Source organism: Elgaria multicarinata, chromosome 1 (assembly GCF_023053635.1).
Source record: "Elgaria multicarinata webbii isolate HBS135686 ecotype San Diego chromosome 1, rElgMul1.1.pri, whole genome shotgun sequence".
Taxonomy (NCBI): Eukaryota; Metazoa; Chordata; class Lepidosauria; order Squamata; family Anguidae; genus Elgaria; species Elgaria multicarinata.
Genome location: NC_086171.1, coordinates 215,817,784 through 215,838,316, shown reverse-complemented (window position 1 = coordinate 215,838,316; position 20,533 = coordinate 215,817,784). Strand labels below are relative to the sequence as shown.

Below are 20,533 nucleotides of genomic sequence, written 5' to 3'. Positions count from 1 at the left end.
CCAGCCTGAAGAGAGCCTAGAGAAGGTGGTGGTACGATTACCACCAGCTAATTCAAACTTGCACCACCCGCACCAGCAATGTGTCAGACTTACATTTTCTGTTTCTTGGGAGGAGGGGGATCTTGTTCACTGGCCAAGGGAGCAGTACATTTCTCTGCATGGCTTTTGGCCATGAGTCTGCGCTGGGCGCTCTTCCGCCGAGCGGAGAGCATTCTTGCCACCCTACGGAGTAGAAGAAAAAGGTCAGGTTACACACTGAAACCACTGGATGGCGTGACGGGGAAGAGACACGGACTCAAAGATACCAACAAGTTCCACCTCCTGCAAAGGTCTGGAGCCACTTCTGACCAGTTGGTAAACGTAGGAGACATTGTGGTGGCCAGCGAACATTGGGACATTAATTCCAGGGCAGCGGCCCTTGGAGGTTCTGCTTCGCATCCTGTCCAGGGCTGTGGAGTCGGAGTCGTGAGCAATTCTTGGGTTACTGGAGTCGGAGCCGGTAAAAATGTACCAACTCCGACTCCTAATAAATTTAAATTGTATATAGATTTGCGATATGTATATTCACTTGAATTTTATATTCAAACGATACTTTAATCTCGAAAAAGGTTTATAGAATCATAGAATAGCAGAGTTGGAAGGGGCCTACAAGGCCATCAAGTCCAACCCCCTGCTCAATGCAGGAATCCACCTTAAAGCATCCCTGACAGATGGTTGTCCAGCTGCCTCTTGAAGGCCTCTAGTGTGGGAGAGCCCACAACCTCCCTAGGTCACTGATTCCATTGTCGTACTGCTCTAACAATCAGGAAGTTTTTCCTGATGTCCAGCTGGAATCTGGCTTCCTGTAACTTGAGCTCGACATTCCGTGTCCTGCACTCTGGGAGGATCGAGGAGAGATCCTGGCCCTCCTCTGTGTGACAACCTTTTAAGCCTTTGAAGAGTGCTCTCATGTCTCCCCTCAATCTTCTCTTCTCCAGGCTAAACATGCCCAGTTCTTTCAGTCTCTCTTCATAGGGCTTTTGTTTCCAGACCCCTGATCATCCTGGTTGCCCTCCTCTGAACACGCTCCAGCTTGTCTGCGTCCTTCTTGAATTGTGGAGCCCAGAACTGGACGCAATACTCTAGATGAGGCCTAACCACGGCCAAATAGAGAGGAACCAGGACCTCACGTGATTTGGAAGCTATACTTCTATTAATGCAGCCCAAAATAGCATTTGCCTTTCTTGTAGCCATATCTCACTGTTGGCTCCTATTCAGCTTGTGATCTACAACAATTCCAAGATCCTTCTCGTTTGTAGTCTTGCTGAGCCAAGTATCCCCCATCTTGTAACTGTGCATTTGGTTTCTATTTCCTAAATGTAGAACTTGGCATTTATCCCTATTAAATTTCATCCTGTTGTTTTCAGCCCAGCACTCCAGCCTATCAAGATCACTTCGGAGTTTGTTTCTGTTTTCCAGGGTATTAGCTATCCCACCCAATTTGGTGTCATCTGCAAATGTGATAAGCGTTCCCTGTACCTCGTCCAAATCATGAATAAAAATGTTGAAGAGCACAGGGCCCAGGACTGAGCCCTGCGGTACCCCACTAATTGCCTCTCCCCATTATGTTACTTATGTACCTAACCGAGTTCATTTCTTTTAAAATAGTCATTTGTTAAGTTGCTTTAGGTGTTCAATTGTGTTTTTTTTTTACTTTTTTGTAGTTTTGACTTTGATATCAAAGTATATACTTTAGATTTTTGAACTAGTAGAGAAAGTTGTTCCTGGTTTTCTTTCATAGTTTCATATCCTGTTACGTTATACTCTATAGCCTTTTGATAAACCGCCCAGAGAACTTCGGCTATGGGGCGATATAAATGCAATTAAATGAATAAATAAAAATATAACCTCATTGTTTTCATTTTTGGGCTTCTTTAACAAATAAAATAAAAAACCCAGAATGTCTTTGCTATAGCCTTTAGACCCAGGCTTTAACAGGTTAGGCTTCTAAAAAGTTTCGTGCTTGCAGTCGATGTAGGAAATATATAGGAAATTTATTTCCTATATCAATATATAATTAAAGGAGTCGGAGATGCCATGAATAAAGGAGTTGGAGGTTTTATGTGCTGACTCCACAGCCCTGATACTGCCTACCCCTTTGAGTCACGATGGCTATATATTGCCTCCTGGGACAGAGGCAGTTTGCTTTTCGATATCATGAGCAGGAGAGGGCTTGGGCACTCATGTCCTTGTTGGCCACGGTGGGAACAGAAAGCTGGACGAGAGAGGCCTTGGGTCAGATCCGAGATGGGTCTTCGAATGTCAAGAGCAGATTGGTCGTGGAGGTCAGGGGCACCCAGTTGGAGAGGCAAAGGCACCGGAAAACAGTGATCCAGGAAAGAGCTTCATTACTCCGCAACTTCAGATTTTAAACCCTCTGGCTTTGAAATGCTACACAGAATAGGCCTGTCCACACGTGGTCATTAGTCTGACGAAGAGGGCCTTCGGACAATCGTGTTGGGGAAAGACGCTGCCATGGGTTCACTGCACATGTGCCCACCGTTTGCATAACCCCCATGATGCAGTGCAAGTCAGCATGTGGCGGGCTGTAGGGTGGGTATGAAGCCCCCCCTTGCTGCCCCACAGTCACGTGACACCCAACCCGCGTCGCATGGCAGGGAATTATGCAAATGCACCCCGTGCAACACGCATGGGGTGGGGACAACAAAGAACCCACGTGGGCTTCTCCTGCAGTGCTCATCCAATCACAATCAAACACTAATTTTTTTGGGGAGCAGCTGCTGAGAAATGAAAGCATCACTTTGCAAGAACGCATCTCATGGGACAACGTCCCCTCCTCACCTGCAAACCTAGACATTTCCAGCATGTGTTTGAGGTAATGAGAAAAAAGTCTGGTTGGTGTTCTCTTTAAGGACTGAATTGTATCCTAGATAGAGATTTGAAGGCCTGGAAAAAAAACAGGAAAAATTCAGGGGGGAAATGTTTTTTTTTCCGAAGCCTTATTGTTTTCCTGAAAAATTGGAAAAATTGAAAAAAATGAAGAAAAAACGGATTACGGGATGTTTCATTTTAGCATGATGAATAAAATGTTTAAGACAAGGTGTTCAGATATTTACTTCTCCAAATGATTTTTAAAAACTGTACAGGATCAGATTATTTCAATGTCTGTGCACCAAGGACAAGCAAGTCCTAGGTTGCAAAATGAGACTACAACTCTCCAATGCAAGGGGAAGATGCATTTCTGCCTCTAGGGGGCAGCACTGCCACGGAAGCAGAGACTGAAACTAATACTGATCGCAATAGGTCAGGAAATGAGTCTGATTAAGTTTCATGCATATTCATTGAATCTTGGTGTCTGTCCCCCCCACCCCACATTTTTCTCAGTTCTTTTTATGGGAATGGGGGCTTTATGTCTTGACACTGGAAGACTAGCAGAGATAGAAATATTTTTCTTTGTTACTAATGTTGGTGGTTTCTTCAGGTTTTTTAAAATAGTTTTTTGCCTGCTCCTCATAAACTGGCAGAACCAAAGAGGTTCCTTACAGTTCAGGTGTTCCTAACAGTTCAGGAGCTTGCAGCTCCATTTGTTACCAAAAAAAGTAAAAAAATAAATTAAATTTGTAGTAATTGTTTGAATACGCTACTTTTAATAGACCAAATGTAATAATTTTATGCCAAACCAACTTGGACATAATTACATTTTATGTTCCTAAAGTAGCAAAGTGACTTTCAATCTGTAAAAAGTGCTAATACCGCATTATTTCCATTTTTCCCGAAAATTTCCGTTTTCCCCCGGAAAAAAAAAAATTCCGGAAATTTTACATCTCTAATCCTAGAAAGATTCCCCCACCCCAACTTTGCCTATGAGAACTGTTTCAACGCAAATGAGCCAACTGGCTTCAGAACTAGATCACTGGGCTAGACGCCTGCCATCTCGCTTTATGAATTCAGTGACCTCACTTGTACAAAATGCTCTGTCAGAATTGCAGAGAATTCTGGTTCATCAGTAAGAAGTCGTGTGCCGATGACCTCTAAGCCAGAATTCTTAAGTCTCCATGAGTGCTCGCACAGCCACCCTTTCAGCGTGCCTGAGAACAAGCCAACTTTAGACAGGAAGCGCTCTGCGGTGCAACTTGTATTTATTTCCATTCAGATAGTTTTGCAGCTGATCAGAATTACGAACCCAGAACAGAGCAATGGGAGCAGGGTTCATAGGTCAGCTGGGAAGTCTCAGCAGGGCGCTTCTTGAGAAAACAGGAGGAGGAGGAGCACTCGTGGGACGCTTAAGGCATCAAGGCCGCCACGGTCTAGGTCCACGCTTGCCAGCTGCATCAACGCAATATCACAATACCTGATGGAACGCCTCTCCCGACGTGAATATACCCGGTCACTACGTTCAACATCTAAGGTCCTCCTCTGGGTGCCTACTCCAAGAGAGGCTCGGAGTGTGGCAACGAGGGACAGGGCCTTTTTGGTGGTGGCCCCCAGACTGTGGAATGATCTCCTTGACGAGGCTCGCCTGGCGCTAACGCTGCTATCTTTCCAGCGCCAGGTTAAAGACTTTCCTCTTTGCCCAGGCATATGGCAGCACATCTTAATCACCCACATGTTTAGTTTTTAATGGTTTTTAATGCTTTATGTGTGTATGTTCTGTGTTTTAAATTTTTAAATTTTGTATACTTGTTTTTATCTCAATTTTAGAATTTCTGTAAACCGCCCAGAGAGCCCCGGCTATGGGAGCGGTATAGAAGTGAAATAAATAAATAAATAATAAAAGTCCTGCAGGAAGGTGGACCGAACTGGAGATTTGCACCCTTACCTTCCTGGGGCCCTTGTAGAAGCCGCCACCGCCTCCTTGGACGCGCCGTGCCACTGTGCCATGGAACCAACCACATTTGGTGGCACCCCGTTCGCCAGTTCCATATTTTCGCTGGGATGCTCACCTAAAGTTAAAGATACCTTAACTGTATTTTTCAAGATTTTTTATCCTCTTCAGAGTCTCATGCCAGCTAAGAGCTTGCGCAACAGAACAAAAGACCCCAAGGGTTAGCCACACAAAACCTTTGCGGCAAAGACATTTTGGGAGTGAGCTCAAGGAACCTGCTGCGCAGCTATAGGAGGAGACACTACCCAAACCAGATGAGCCTTGAACTTGTCAAAGGAAGTGAGGCAGGTGGCTACCAGGAGCAGGGCCTTCTCTGCTGTGGCACCCTGGATGTGCAACGAGCTCCCTAAGGAGATTCGCTTGGCACCTACATTATACGCCTTTAGACGCCAGGTGAAGACCTTTTTATTCTCCCAGCATTTTAACAGTCTATTAAAGAAATTTTAACTTGGTGTTTTAAATTTGTAATTTTGCATTGCTGCTGTTTTTACCTGGTTGAGCTTTTATATTGTATTTTATATGATGGTTTTATACTGTTGTTTTATACTTTGAATGTTTTTAATTTTTGTGAACCACCCAGAGAGCTCCGGCTATTGGGCGGTATAGAAATGCAATAAATAAATAAATAAATAAATAAGGAAGCGAGGCCATGACCTCGAAGCTTCTAGCACAGATGGGGAGAGATTAGCACAGCGACCTTGTGCGAGCTTCGTCAGGAAAGAATTCATTTGTGCATTTGGGGTTGTAGCTCATCTGACTGTACTTGACAGCCTGCACGGCACCCTGCTTGGTGCATCCAGCCTGGCCACGGGCTCCTTCATAAGGCCTCCCTTTAGGGACATTCAATCCTAGGCTGATAGGGTGCAGCCTTAACATGCCTCTACTGCAGCCTTCCTCAACCTGGGGCGCTCCAGATGTGTTGGACTACAACTCCCAGAATGCATATTATGACAAGCACACAGCACCTCTTCCACCTTTGCAAGTAGGAGATAGGGTCAAGTTGAAAACAGCTTTAGGTGGGATGCCAGCATCAGTAGCTCAGAAAAGAAGAGAGCCACGCTCATATGTAGTGGAGACTCCCCAAGGTCAAACTTATAGAAGGAACAGGGGGCACCTCAGGAGGGATTGCTTTTCCCCTGTGGGTGCAACCAATGTGGATCTAGGGGTTGCAGAGGAGCTGGCGTCCCCTGAGGCAGTGGTCTTGCCAGAAGGACCTCAAAGTGAGCTGGAGCTTTCGTCAGATGTAACAGCAGATGGAATCGAACGGGCGAGAAGTGAGACTACCAGCAAAGTTTAAGGACTCTGTTATGGGATAGTGGTGAAGAGCTGAGATTGACGAGTTAAGATTTAATTGAACAAAAGTTATTGTTTTTATGGAGAAGGGGGGATGTGATATGTGGATGTAGATACCTTTAAGAGGCCTGTAGCTGCTAGTCTCCAGGTCCTCATGGAAGGCCTGGGCGGGGCCTCTGTTTCAGCCACTTGGTGGTGTGGGCCTTGCTACAGGGTTTTGGAGTGTCACTGTTCTAGGAGGTTTTAGTAATAAAGGAATCCAGCAAGGAAAAGACTCTGAAGTTATGTTTGCCCTGTCCTGGACGGGGTTGCACTCCCCCTAAAGGATCGGGTCCGTAGTTTGGGGGTGCTCTTGGATCCAGAACTGTCACTTGAGGCACAGGTGAACTCAGTGGCAAAGAGCACCTTTTATCAGCTCAGGCTGATATACCAGCTGCGCCCTTATCTGGACAGAGATAGCTTAGCTACAGTTATCCATGCTCTGATAACCTCTCGTTTGGATTACTGCAATGCGTTATACGTGGGGCTGCCTTTGAAAACGGTCCGGAAACTTCAACTGGTGCAAAACAGGGCAGCAAGGTTATTAACAGGGACTGGCCGGCGAGATCACATTACGCCAGTCCTTTTACAACTTCATTGGCTGCCAGTCCAGGTCCGGGCCCAATTCAAAGTGCTGGTATTGACATTTAAAGCCCTAAACGGTTTGGGGCCAGGTTATCTGAAGGAACGCCTCTTCCCATATGTACCTACCCGGACCTTAAGATCATCTACAGGGGCCCTTCTCCGTGAGCCCCTGCCAAAGGAAGTGAGGCAGGTGGCTACTAGGAGGAGGGCTTTCTCCGCTGTGGCACCCCGGTTGTGGAACGAGCTCCCCAGAGAGGTCCGCCTGGCGCCTACACTGTACTGCTTTCGTCGCCAGCTGAAGACCTTTTTATTCACTCAGTATTTTAACACTTAATTTTAACTTAAATTTAAATTTTACTGTTTTAACTCTGTATTTTAATCTTATATCAACTTTGCTGTGTGGTTTTATCCTGGTTGCGCTTTTTATATTGTATTTCATAATTGTGTTTTAACCTGTTGGGTGTTTTACTGTGGTTTTAATTTTTGTGAACCGCCCAGAGAGCTTCGGCTATTGGGCGGTATAAAAATGTAATAAATAAATAAATAAATAATAAATTATTGCCTGGTAGTCTAGGGGCAAGTGGCAGGCTGAGCAGGTAAGCTCACCCGTATGGTCCCTATGCCTGAGGGGCACTACTCTGCCCCAGCAGAGCTGGCTGGGGCATTCTGGGAGGTGCAGTCCAACACATCTGGAGCGCCCCAGGTTGAGGAAGGCTGCTCTACTGGGAATCGTGCTGGCAGAGGACACCCAACCCAAGCAGACGGCAAGGCACTCTGAAGGGTCCTCTCAGAAAACAAGAAAACAGGCAACAAGAGCAGTAAAGGAAGCACAACGCAAGCACAGAAGAGACGTGCAGCGCAAGAAAGCATTTTCACACTCATGCACAGCGGGGGAACTGGACTTGCTGCGACTATCCAGGGAAGATCAAAGTCATCACGGATAGCTTAGTGTTCAGCAGGAGCCGTGAAGGAGAATGGATTCCACAGTAGAGAAATTAGTGGCTGAGGTCACCTGGCTTGCTTCGGACCACACCCAGGGACCTCCCAGGTTTCAGGAGGTACGGGGACGTATGCTCTCCTCAGGTACTCAAGTAGCAGAGAGAGAGAGGGAGATTGAACTTCCTCCTAGCCCTGGATCTTGGGTCACATTAAACTGGTATGCAGGAACCAGAACAAAATGGCGTAGAGGTAGCTCCCTCAGGTGCCAAGCTGGGCCGTCGCCGTCGCCCGCAGAGAGCCAAGGCTCAACTGAACAAGTTTACAGGTGGTTGCTGGATTAAGCCCCCTACGTATACTTTAACACGATCACTTCGCAAAATACCATTGGTCTTCACTGCTGCAACTTACTGGATTTCACCATTGGCGAGACAATGGCGTGGGGGAGATTAGCCCTTGATGACGATTCTTTCTGCGGGAAGCCCATTGTCGACCCTTCTCTTGGGGTAGTCAGAAAGGAAGCCTTGACATCTACAAGAATCAACAACAACGCTACTAGGCAGGCACAGCGCCATGCGCATTACTGCCTGCCCTTTCCCTGTCTGAGAGCGAGGTGAGTGGGGAGGAGACTCCCGGAGCATCTTTCCAAATGCTCTGCTCCTTTTCCACCTATGGGGAGAGCGAAGAGTCAGAAAGGATGAAGGACCCACGGGTGGCTGGGCCTTCTGGACCGCCACCCCCCCCACACAAGGAGAGACGCTCCAGATACTGGGCAAGCTCTCTTGCCTGAAGAGCTGAGATAAGGTAGAGACACAATCCTGAGAGGAAGAGCCCCCAAAAAGTATTTGCTAGGCTTGAGAGCAGTCAGGGTTACTGATCCCGGTTTTGACCAGGGAACAGGTTAGGCGCGGATGGAGAGACTAGCTCTGGTGCCGATAAAAGTGATTAAAATCTTTAATAATTCTTGTCTGCGTCCAGACGTTTCGGATTAAAAATAATCCTTCTTCAGAAGCTGACGCTGAAAACCTTATTCTTATATTTTAAATATTTTCTGGAGCCTTTTTCCTTTTGGAGCATTCTGCTGAACTGCCTCTCATCAAAGAGTTCTGGCTCGTAGCGGCAAGTCCAGAGCGAGTTTCTCAATCCGTGCCTGCACAGTGGGGCCTTCTGACCCTGCCAACTACAGCGAACAGGTTAGCCTTTTTCCTGCCGGCTCTGCCTTTGTCTTATAACAGAGAATTTCCAAAGCTCAACGTTCCCAGAGATGGCGTGGAGAAAAGGCTCTAGCACAGCCTTCCTCAACCTGGGGCGCTCCAGATGTGTTGGACTACAACTCCCAGAATGCCCCAGCCAGCTGGCTGGGGCATTCTGGGAGATGCAGTCCAACACATCTGGAGCGCCCCAGGTTGAGGAAGGCTGCTCTAGCATTTCCCATGGTGTCTCACAGCTGGTTGATCAAACAGCACCACCCACCACCCATACACACTCCCTGCCCTAGGTGGAGCCAAGGCAACTATACCTCCAGGGGCCGTCATAGGGCACAGCAGGCTGACAGTATTTGAGGAGCGAGCACTCAAGGCAGCACCCCAAATTTATTAGGCGGGTCTTTGGCATCCTACGCCTTCCCCACAGCCAAGACATGCCAATTACCTGCAAAGAACCACAGGAATCCAGATCCAAAGTCCACATGCAAGGCAGCAGATCTGCGATTGGATATGCCAACATTTCTAAAAAGCAGGAACACCCAACACCTGCCCATGCCACAAAGGGTCCTTGAAAAGGTAACGACAGCTCTGGGACAGGGCGACCGAGACTGGGGAAAAGGCTGAACATTGCCTGCAGGCATGACGTCCCTTTGGTACATGTTTGTGGGTCGCTTTTCTAGTGCTCCATTGCATCACTTCCTGAACACCATGCTAAATGTTGTCAGTGTTAGTCAGAGAACAGGTACCCCAAGCATGTGAAACCACCTGGCCGATAGTACAGCAGCCCCCCTACCTACCAGAAGCATAGAATCATAGAATAGCAGAGTTGGAAGGGGCCTACAAGGCCATTGAGTCTAACCCCCTGCTCAATGCAGGAATCCACCCTAAAGCATCCCTGACAGACGGTTGTCCAGCTCTTGAAGGCCTCTAGTGTGGAAGAGCCCAGTTCCCCATCTTAACCTGGCAGAGAGCAGGGGAACTCTAGATACTCACCAAACCAAGCATCAACACCAATTGTCACATCCTCATTCATGTCTTTGAAGTTCGTACATGTATCTGGGACGTCAAAGGAATATGTCTCCTGAGCCATTTTGTCACCTCCTCCAGGTTCCTTCCCAGCAGCTTTGGAGCAGACACCTGAGAGGGAAATATATATAAAGCATTTATGGCATGGCAAAGAACTCACAAATGCTAGCTTATTCACCTCCGGCAGCTCTGGCAAAGCCAATCAATTATCTATGGTTGAGATGGGGCTGTTACCTAGTCCAAGTCCATTTCCCAGACTATCACAAGTGGGGCACTTTGTAACCAAAAGCATTGCGAGAGAAGAGGCCAGGACAGACGTTTGAGCTCCAAGTATTCTACACCTTTACAGCGGTCACCGTAAAGAAGGCAAACTCCATGTTAGGCATTATAAGAAATGGAATTGAGAATAAAACGGCCAGTATCGTACTGCCTTTATACAAATCTATGGTGCGACCACACTTAGAACACTGTGTACAGGGTCACCACACCTAAAAAAGGATATTATAGAGCTGGAAAAGGTGCAGAAAAGGGCAACGAAAATGATTAAGGGGCTGGAGCATCTCCCGTAGGAGGGAAGGTTACATCAACGGGGATTGTTTAGCTTGGAAAAAAAGGAGGCTAAGGGGAGACATGATAGAGGTGTACAAAATTATGCATGGTTTAGAGAATGTGGACAGGGAGACATTTTTCTCCCTCTCTCAAAATATTAGAACCAGGGGGCATCCCATGAAGCTGATTGGTGGGAGATCCAGGACAAATAAAAGGAAGGACCTCTTCACACAGCGCATAGTTAAATTATGGAACTCACTACCACAAGATGCAGTGATGGCCACCAATTTGGATGGCTTTTAAAGGGGGGTTGGATAAATTCCTGGAGGGGAAGGCTATCAATAGCTACAAGCCCTGATGGTTGTGCGCTATCTCCAGTATCCGAGGCAGTAAGCCTGTGTGCAACGTTTGCTGAGGAACTTAAAATACTTAAAAGGTTGTCACACAGAGGAGGGCCGGGATCTCTTCTCGATCCTCCCAGAGTGCAGGACACGGAATAACGGGCTGAAGTTACAGGAAGCCATATTCTGACTGGACATCAGGAAAAACTTCCTGACTGTTAGAGCAGTACGACCATGGAATCAGTGACCTAGGGAGGTGGTGGGCTCTCCCACACTGGAGGCCTTCAAGAGGCAGCTGGACAAGCATCTGTCCAGGATGCTTTAGGGTGGATTCCTGCACTGAGCAGGGGGTTGGACTTGATGGCCTCAGAGGCCCCTTCCAACTCTGCTATTCTATGATTCTATGAATTTCTCCCATGCAAATGACCCTATGGGGGAAAAATTCAAATTCGTTTTTTTCACAGGCCCCCCTCATCACCGGTGTTGGCACAGTGCAGCCCCCAGAACTTCCACAAAAGCCATCAGCTTGCGCTAAGTCAGTGGATCCCAAGTGGTGGCTTCGCTGAAGACAGGCTTTGAGCGCACGGCCTCCTCAGTCAGCCAAGGCCCAGGGCAGGATTACTGCCGGTTTATGTGCTTTTACAAAGCTGGCTTCGCTCACATGTGGGAAGGCTGCCCAGATATAAATTACAGCACCATTAGCAGGTGCCACCCTAATTTATAACCCTCAACCTCCCGTTGCCAAGCTATGGAACGCTGCCACATGCCAGAGGTGAAAGAGGTCTCCGAGAACACGAACCGGCTGGAGGCAGGCAGGATTGCGGGGGTCCTCCCGCAAGAAAAAGAACCTCCCCAGGGTTGCAGAGAAGTTGGGACGAGAAGTCAAGGTGCCCAAAAGGAGGGGAGGGGGAAGTGACAGGGTGCCAGAGCTCCGAAGCCTGGCTGGAATTAGATCCCTTCTTAACCCTGTTGATCGGGATCATGTTTCTGTCAACACTACTAACTTTAAAAAAATTAAAGTGCGTCATTGACGTTCTTTTCGCCCACTCGGCCGACAAGTCAAGCTGTCAAGAGTGGGGCATCGCATTTCAGAGATGGCTGGACCCGAGGCTAGCCTGCCTGCCTGCCGCCCCAGCCCCTGACTCAGAGGTGGAGTGACAACAGGCGTTTCATTATCAGGAGACGGCCAGGCAGCTGGAGCCAGAGGAACACATTCACTGGGGGCCCAGGCTGGGAATCCCCCCCTTCCCATGGGAGGGTTCGGTTACCAGCCCATTTCCATGTGGGGCGGCAGCAGCAGCCTAAGCAAGGGGCTTACCATTGGAGGGCATGCTGGATGCCACATCTCAGGGAGGGTCTGCAATTTGGGGGTCAGGGGTTGGGCCCAAGCGACCACTTCTGGTCGGCAGGGCCAGCGCTAGAGAGACTAGAGCAGCCTTCCTCAACCTGGGGCGCTCCAGATGTGTTGGACTGCATCTCCCAGAATGCGCCAGCCGGCTGGGGCATTCTGGGAGTTGTAGTCCAACACATCTGGAGCGCCCCAGATTGAGGAAGGCTGGACTAGAGGCTGTCATCCCCTCGTGCTGTGTAGCAGAAAGGCCAGGCTACAAAGCAACGTACATCCAGTTCAACCCTCACATCCAGTTCAACCCTCACCCTCACCTACCCTACACCAGGTAGCCTCAGGGAAGCCAAAACAGTTCAGCGTTCCAGCCCTCCATTTGCAACTGGGGAAGAACGACTTCGCTTACAGGGTTGTTGTGAGGATAAGACGAAGTTTAGCTCTTTCATCACCTTCAGGGGCCATACATACACACACACCAAGTGTTACCTTAAATGGGAAATATTCTTACGAGAACCAATAGTTGTGAACTGAAAACCTCAGGCCAGCCTTTCCCAGTATGGTGCCTTCCAGATGTTTTCGGGCTACCATGTCCACCAGCTCTATCCAGCAGGGCCAATAGTCTAGATCATAGAATCACAGAATAGGAGAGTTGGAAGGAGCCTACAAGGCCATTGAGTCCAACCCCCTGCTCAATGCAGGAATCCACCTTAAAGCATCCCTGGCAGACAGATGGCTGTCCAACGGCCTCTTGAAGGCCTCTAGTGTGGGAGAGCCCACAACCTCCCTAGATCACTGGTTCCATTGTCGTACTGCTCTAACAGTCAGGAAGTTTTTCCTGATGACTAGCTGGAATCTGGCTTTCTTTAACTTGAGCCCGTTATTCTGTGTCCTGCACTCTGGGAGGATCGAGAAGAGATTCTGGCCCTCCTCTGTGTGACAGCCTTTTAAGTATTTGAAGAGTGCTCTCATGTCTCCCCTCAGTCTTCTCTTCTCCGGGCTAAACATGCCCAGTTCTTTCAGTCTTTCTTCATAGGGCTTTGTTTCCAGACCCCTGATCATCCTGGTTGCCCTCCTCTGAACACGCTCCAGCTTGTCTGCGTCCTTCTTGAATTGTGGAGCCCAGAACTGGACGCAATACTCAAGATGAGGCCTAACCAGGGCCGAATAGAGAGGAACCAGGACCTTCCATGATTTGGAAGCTATACTTCTATTAACGCAGCCCAAAATAGCATTTGCCTTTCTTGCAGCCATATCGCACTGTTGGCTCCTATTCAGCTTGCGATCTAAAACAATTCCAAGATCCTTCTCGTTTGTAGTATTGCTGAACCAAGTATCCCCCATCTTGTGATGGGAACTGTAGTCTAAACCGTCTGCGTGGTACTCGGTTGGAGAAGGCTGCCGGGAAGACCCTCCTTCCTTGCGAAATTAAGCTGGCTGATGGCTAGCTTATCCGCTGCCACTGACCCATCTCCCTCCAAATCAACTGAAGGCCCCAGGCCTGGCCTGCGGGTGACGAGAGTAGGGCAAGCACAGAGCGCCCGCCCGCTGCCAAGCAGCCATGGCCATGCACGGGCTTCCTCCGTCTTCCCGGTTACTCTAAAGAGATCAAGGAGCACCTCCTGCAGATGTAGCTTCATGCCGGCCACCACCCGCCCCGACCCCCAGACACTAGGCCAGTCGAGAGAGCTGCTCTTTGACGTGGTTAGCTGGGCCCCACCCAGTATCTTGGGTTACTGCAGTTTACCGGCCCGTAATGTGGCGCAGAGCAGTAAAGCAGCAGTTTCTGCAGCTGAAACTCTCCCCACGGCCTGAGTTTGATCCCAGCAGAAGCTGGTTCTCAGGCAGCCGGCTCGGGTCGACTCAGCCTTCCATCCTTCCGAGGTCCATAAAATGAGTACCCAGCTAGCTGGGGGAAAGGGAATAACGGCCGGGGAAGGCAACGGCAAACCACCCCGCTATAAGGCCTGCCAAGAAAACGTCAGCGAAAGCTGGCGTCCCTCCAAGAGTCAGTAATGACTCAGTGCTTGCACGAGAGGTTCCTTTCCTTTCCTCTCAACCTGAACATGGCCTCTTAAACACACTCATTAAATTAAGCCGCGCACCTGCCCACACGTATGAAGGCAAGCTCTTTGCGGCAAGCTAAAGGCCCCTGAGAACCCACCCTTGCCATTTTCGAAGATGCTTCCTAAATGCTGCCTTATACCAAGTTAGACCCTTGGTCTATCCAGCTCAGTATTGCCTGTACTGACTGGCAGTGGCTCTCTAGCGTCTCAGACAGGGGACTTCCCCAGTCCTAGCCGGACGTGGCGACTTTCGTCCCGCAAGGGACTTACTCTGCCACTGAGGCACACTCCTTCCCTGCGTGGCTGCCTGGAGACGAATCTTACTAGGCACAGGCTGGCAGGCAAGTGGATCTTTAGACGCCTACACAAGAGAGCACCCCGCTGGACTAGGCCAAATGCCTCTGGAAAGCACACGAACAGGGCACTCAGCCAACAGCCCTTGCCCAACTGCCCTCTTCTCAGCACCCCAGATGCCAATGTTCTTGCTCACACTCTTGCCTGCCCTCTCGTATTGTGATGTGATGGGCACAGGGGCACCTAATACGCCTTAGTGAAGTTTAACACAGCTATCGATGGAGAACTTTTATAAAAAGCTTCGGTCAACTCGCTCCTCACAGGGCACCTTCTGCTCTTCTGCGGGAAACACCCTGGCTGAAAGGGTCCAAAACAGGGGTAGGCCCCTCAGAACTTTCTTGGGTGCCCACCAAGGTGTTTTTTTTAAAAAAAAAATTAACATATTTTCTTACTAGCAGCTGGGATTGTTGTGAAATAGGGCTCTGCTCGTACTGAAAATGGTGGGTTCAAAGGAGTTTAATGGATTGGAGCTCAGACCCCATCACTGCCCGGGACTCAGGCTTTGGGGCAGGTTCCTTGTCCTTTGCCACGCCTCCCGTGGCCGCCGTTTGTGGTAGGGCCCACGGCTGTTCCCCAAATTGCCAAACGTTGCACACTCCCGGTCTAACATCTCGCCTTCACAGCTCAGTCCCATAGGCGACCTTAGGCGCAATCCCAACTTTCACTGCAGCTACACTCAGCATGTCGAACACAATCGCCATCAATAAACGGAGGCTGGGTAACTGCAGGGAGGGATGAATTACACCCAAGGATAGAAGTTATCAAATTCTGCCCCCGTCCTCCGCCCCAGCGTGGCACTCCTCTTCACATCCGAGCCCACGCTCCTCCAACGGACGATTGTGCAACACCATACTTGAGGACATGAGCAACGGATGCTACAAATAGAACATGCTGGCAGGGCTGCTGCACAGGCCACTTGCGCTGTCGCCCATTTCCTCCGGACAACGTGCAGCCTTTTTTCCACCCAAGGGCCCACAACCTTCCACAGTTTAAATCCTTTAAGTATTCAAGGTTTCCTTCATCCCAAGGAAGTCCCGGTACAACTCAAGGCTTCCAAGTAGGAAACTCAAAAGGTAGATTGAATATCTCAAGTGTTTTAGATCCTCAGCATCTACTGAAAGGACGACCGCCTGGCCAATTCCAATCTATCACACGTATTCTGCGCTCTTGTCCCAGATCCTAGAATCATAGAGCTGGAAGGCGCCTCTAATGCCATCGAGTCCAACCCCCTGCTCAATGCAAGAATCCACCTCAAAGCATCCCTGACAGTTAGTTGTCCAGCTGCCTCTTGAAGGCCTCCGGTGTGGGAGAGCCCACGACCTCCTCTTTCCTTCACCATGCAATCCCCTGGTTGTAAAGGTAATCCTCAGGTGTGCGGGACTATTCCCGCTCCACCTGAGCAAGCAACGTGTAGGCTATCTGTGAGGTGCCTTTTGGTTTTTAGGTCAACTCCAGATATGGGAGAGGTCCAGGAAGTTTGAAACCAACAGGAAGGAACTGAAAACACACATTTGGGATAAGAAGCTGAGAAGAATGCACTATAGGCCGAGATTCTAAGAACACAAAATGCACTATTAACCTTAGCATGTAAAGCTAGTAATTTTTGTTATATTGAAGCATGAGTTCTGTAGTTTTGTTTAGGTCGTTTCAAATATAGCTAGAACTGCAACAACCGTATCCTCATTTTCCCCCTCTTTATAATCTGACATCAACTGGCAAAATACATTGTAAAATAGAACCCATTAATCCTGCTGTAAACAAAAAAGGACAGTTATGGTGTTTGGGTTGGAAGTAGAATGTAGATTCCATATTCTAACGCAGAAACAGGAAGTATTCCAAAATTAGAAGGAAAAGGGGGCTCAAAACGAACAACCCAATAATGCAATTAATATTGGCTAAGTTCTTAGGATAATATGCCACTCACTTATTAAGCCAGGCCATTCTCTAGAAATGCTGAGAAATTGACCTTTATTGAAAGAAAGTCCTTCTTCTGTCCACGCACCCACCCAGGTTTTTCCAGGCCTTTCTCTCTGGCAGACGTCCCCATGTAGCTGCTTTGGGATGCCATGCAAGGTCACTTGCCCCCTCAGCTGTGAAAAACCCCTCCTGATGCACAGCCTTTAACATAAACATCTGGGAAGCCCTGCATTAGAAGGCCGAGATGCAAGTCTGAAGTTGCCAGCCTGTTGGATCTGCAATATGATCCTCAGCTAATTCTGCTTATCCGTCATGCTTGATGTTGCAACAGACCCATTTGTGGAACAGGGACAGAGTCAAACGGGAGAAATACGGTGCCAGGATTTCCCAGGCTTCCAAACGCCGCCCCCCCCTCCCCGCTATAGTTAAATATCCGTGTCTCCCTTCCCAACAACCCAAAAATAAATGCCCCTGACACCACATGCCCTGTAATTCAGACCCCACAAGCTCTAGGAGACATCAAGATGGGACAAGTTAAAAATAGGCGTTAAAGGGACAGAAGAAGATTTGGGGCTGATGCATTGAACTTGGTGCAAAGGAGAGCCAGAAATCTTCCTTGGATCCCCCCCCAAGGCTGCCACTGAGAATGCCAGGCCAGCTTTTACCTAGCTGCCCCACAGATATTTGCTGCAAGACAGGAGATGGTATGGGAAGTGGGGCAGCTGAAATCATGGCTCGATTGTCATAATACAATCCATTCCTGTGGACACCACGCAGCCAAAGATTTGGCTGTTTACTGTGAGTCATAACGTTAATTCCAGTTATGCGCCCATCCTCTTGTCCAACATGAGTTGAACAGTGTTTTAAATCAGAGGCAGTGATCAAAAGCCCGCTGTTTTTAACTCTTCTGCCCCTCCTTGAGCCATGACAGTCATGACAGTCTAGAGGACCTTACCTGTATCAGGACAGCTGAACAGAGAGGACGTTGCCCCAGGGATGCATACTAAAGAGAGCAGATCAATGTTCCAGAACATGTTGGCAACTGGACTTAGAATCATAGAATACTAGAGTTGGAAGGGGCCTAAAAGGCCATCGAGTCCAACCCCCTGATCAATACTGCCCTTTAACACAGATCACAGATTAACCAACAGGTTAAAAACACAAATACAAAATACAGTATTAAAAGCACAACCAGGATAAAACTATGCAGCAAAATTGATATAAGATTAAAATATAGAGTTAGAACAGTAAAATTTAAATTTAAGTTAAAATTAAGTGTTAAAATACTGAGAGAATAAAAAGGTCTTCAGCTGGCGACGAAAGGAGTACAGTGTAGGAGCCAGGCAGACCTCTCTGGGGAGCTCATTCCACAGCCGGGATGCCACAGCAGAGAAGGCCCTCCTCCTAATAACCACCTGCCTCACTTCCTTTGGCAGGGGCTCACGGAGAAGGACCCCTGAGGATGACCTTAGGGTCCGGGCGGGCACATATGAGAGGAGGTTTTCCTTCAGATAACCTGGCCCCAGGCCATTTAGGGCTTTAAATGTTAATACCAGCACTTTGAATCGGGCCGGACCTGGACTGGCAGCCAGTGAAGCTGGAAAAGTACTAACATAATGTAGCTTTGTTGGCCAATCCTTGTTAACAATCTTGCTGCCCTGTTTTGTACCAGCTGAAGTTTCCGGACCGTTTTCAAAGGCAGCCGCACGTATAACGCATTGCAGTAATCCAAACGAGAGGTTACCAGAGCATGGATCACTGTAGCTAGGCTATCTCTGTCCAGATAAGGGCGCAGTTGGTATATCAGCCTAAGCTGATAAAAGGTGCTCTTTGCCACTGAGTTCACCTGTGCCTCAAGTGACAGTTCTGGATCCAAGAGCACCCCCAAACTACGGACCCGATCCTTTAGGGAGAGTGCAACCCCGTCCAGGACAGGGCAAACATCACCTCGCCGGACAGATGAACCACCCACTAACAGTACCTCCGTCTTGTCTGGATTCTCAGTTTGTTAGCCCTCATCCAGTCCATTACCATGCCCAGGCACTGGTTCAGAACAGTCACTGCCTCACCTGGGTTTGATGAAAAGGAAAGGTAGAGCTGGGTATCATCCGCATATTGATGACACCTCAGTCCACATCTCCGGATAACCTCCCCCACCGGCTTCATGTATATGTTAAACAGCATAGGGGATAAGATAGAGCCCTGCGGAACCCCATGGCTTAGGAGCCATGGCACAGAGCAATAATCCCCCAGCACCACCTTCCGGAATCGGCCATCCAAGTAGGAGCGGAACCACTGCAACACAGTACCTCCAACTCCCAACTCAGACAACCTATCCAGAAGGATACCATGGTCGATGGTATCGAAGGCCGCTGAGAGGTCCAGGAGAACCAAGAGGGTCGCACTCCCCCTCTCTCTCTCCCGACAGAGGTCATCCCACAGGGTGACCAAGGCAGTTTCCATTCCAAAACCAGGCCTGAAACCCAACTGAAGGATTTTCTCACCCAGACTGACACGGGGAAAAGTGTTGGTAAACAGGAAATGCTAGGCAGGAATATTAACTGCAGCGCAAGTGGAAGCAGCAACAGAATTTGCAGTGTGGGGCGGTCCTCTATACTGTTCCAATCAGCCAAGCCCACCTCCAGGATACTCCGTTCCATTTCTGCCCCCTTCTTCTGCCAGTCAGCATTTTGGGGCCACTGGGTGCAGGGCTGTTTTTCCCTCGCCACCGCTGCCTTTCCCCCTAAATATTTTTTATACTTATGCAAAACCTTGCAAGCCCCACACCCAAGATTGCCAATACTTCTCTCTTCTGCGTGGATAGCGCCATTTTGGCTCCATAAGCAACAACGCTCACCTCTGGACATCAGAAATAGAAGGGATGATTTAATTTGGGGAGCAAACCAGTTTGCAGACTATCTCGGGGTGGGGGGAAGGGAAGGTACATTCCAGCACAGCCGAATGCAAAAGCAGTGGGGCCAAAATCCCAGCATATTTTATATTAAAGTTCTTCCTGCCTGTCACTATGCCTTAGGAGAGGCATTTCAGTCTTTTAGCATAGCAGAAAACTACACAAAAGCTGAAAAAGCAAACAATCAAGGGTTTAGGGGGAAGGGGGCACAGCCTGCACAGGATTCTGGGATGGATGGATTTGGTCTCCCGGCTTGAAGTTCTGCACCCCTGACTTAAATAGTGAGTTCTGAACAGCACTATAACATTCGTCCTCAGGGTCTGCATGCCATCTCTAAGCCCAAATCATATAGCCTTCCTTTGATTTCGTACATCACCAACAAATTCCCAGAAAGGCTCTATTTTTCATCGGCTTCAAGATTTCTGGTTTCTCTAGGGCAGGAGACTTTGGAGTCGCGGGTTCAAGTTCCCATTTGGCCATGAAGCCCACCGGTTGACCTTGGGCTAGTTCCCTCTCTTTCTGCCTCACCATGCTGCAGTAAAGATAAAAAGACTTCGCCCTATGCCTTCCACTTTGAGCTCCTTGGAGAAAAGGCCGAATATAAGCATGGTAAACATACATTTTCAGAGATTATCTTTCCCTCCCGTATTTCATGACAAACTAACCATATCGGCAAGACAAAATTGGCACTCTTGGCAGCCTTACACAGAAGGGTTTTCTGTTTTATTTATTTATTTATTTAGCAAACAATTGAAAAGCAATCCAAGAAATTATTTTATGTAACGTAACATAACCCGGACATAACCAGGACAGGGCAAAGGAACATGTAAAGGAACATAACCAGCATAACAAATATATCTTCTGCCCCTGAACATATTAACGCAGGCTACCATCTGCCTAAAACATCCAAGGTACTACGCCACTTAAAACTCTAATGTGGCAATTCTGTACTCACTGACTTGGGAATAAGTCCCACTGAACTCACAGGACTTGCGTATGAGTCGACATGCACAGGATTGCACAGTTAGAATGCAGTTCTAAGCACACTTAAATGAGCGCAAACCTAATTAAATACAGTGAAGCC

The 20,533-nt window shown here is 48.4% G+C and overlaps 1 protein-coding gene across 1 annotated transcript in view; it reads right to left on the bottom strand.

Moving 5' to 3' along the window:
• Nucleotides 1–20,533, bottom strand: part of TPX2 (TPX2 microtubule nucleation factor) — a 61,767-nt gene that overhangs the window by 24,432 nt on the left and 16,802 nt on the right. The window contains exons 2-5 of the mRNA XM_063147449.1: nucleotides 9,937–10,041; nucleotides 8,150–8,269; nucleotides 4,820–4,943; nucleotides 94–222 (exon numbers count right to left, since the gene is read on the bottom strand). Of these exons, the coding sequence (XP_063003519.1) occupies nucleotides 94–222; nucleotides 4,820–4,943; nucleotides 8,150–8,269; nucleotides 9,937–10,033 (470 nt within the window). The 5' untranslated portion in view covers nucleotides 10,034–10,041. The remainder of the gene's footprint in view (nucleotides 1–93; nucleotides 223–4,819; nucleotides 4,944–8,149; nucleotides 8,270–9,936; nucleotides 10,042–20,533) is intronic.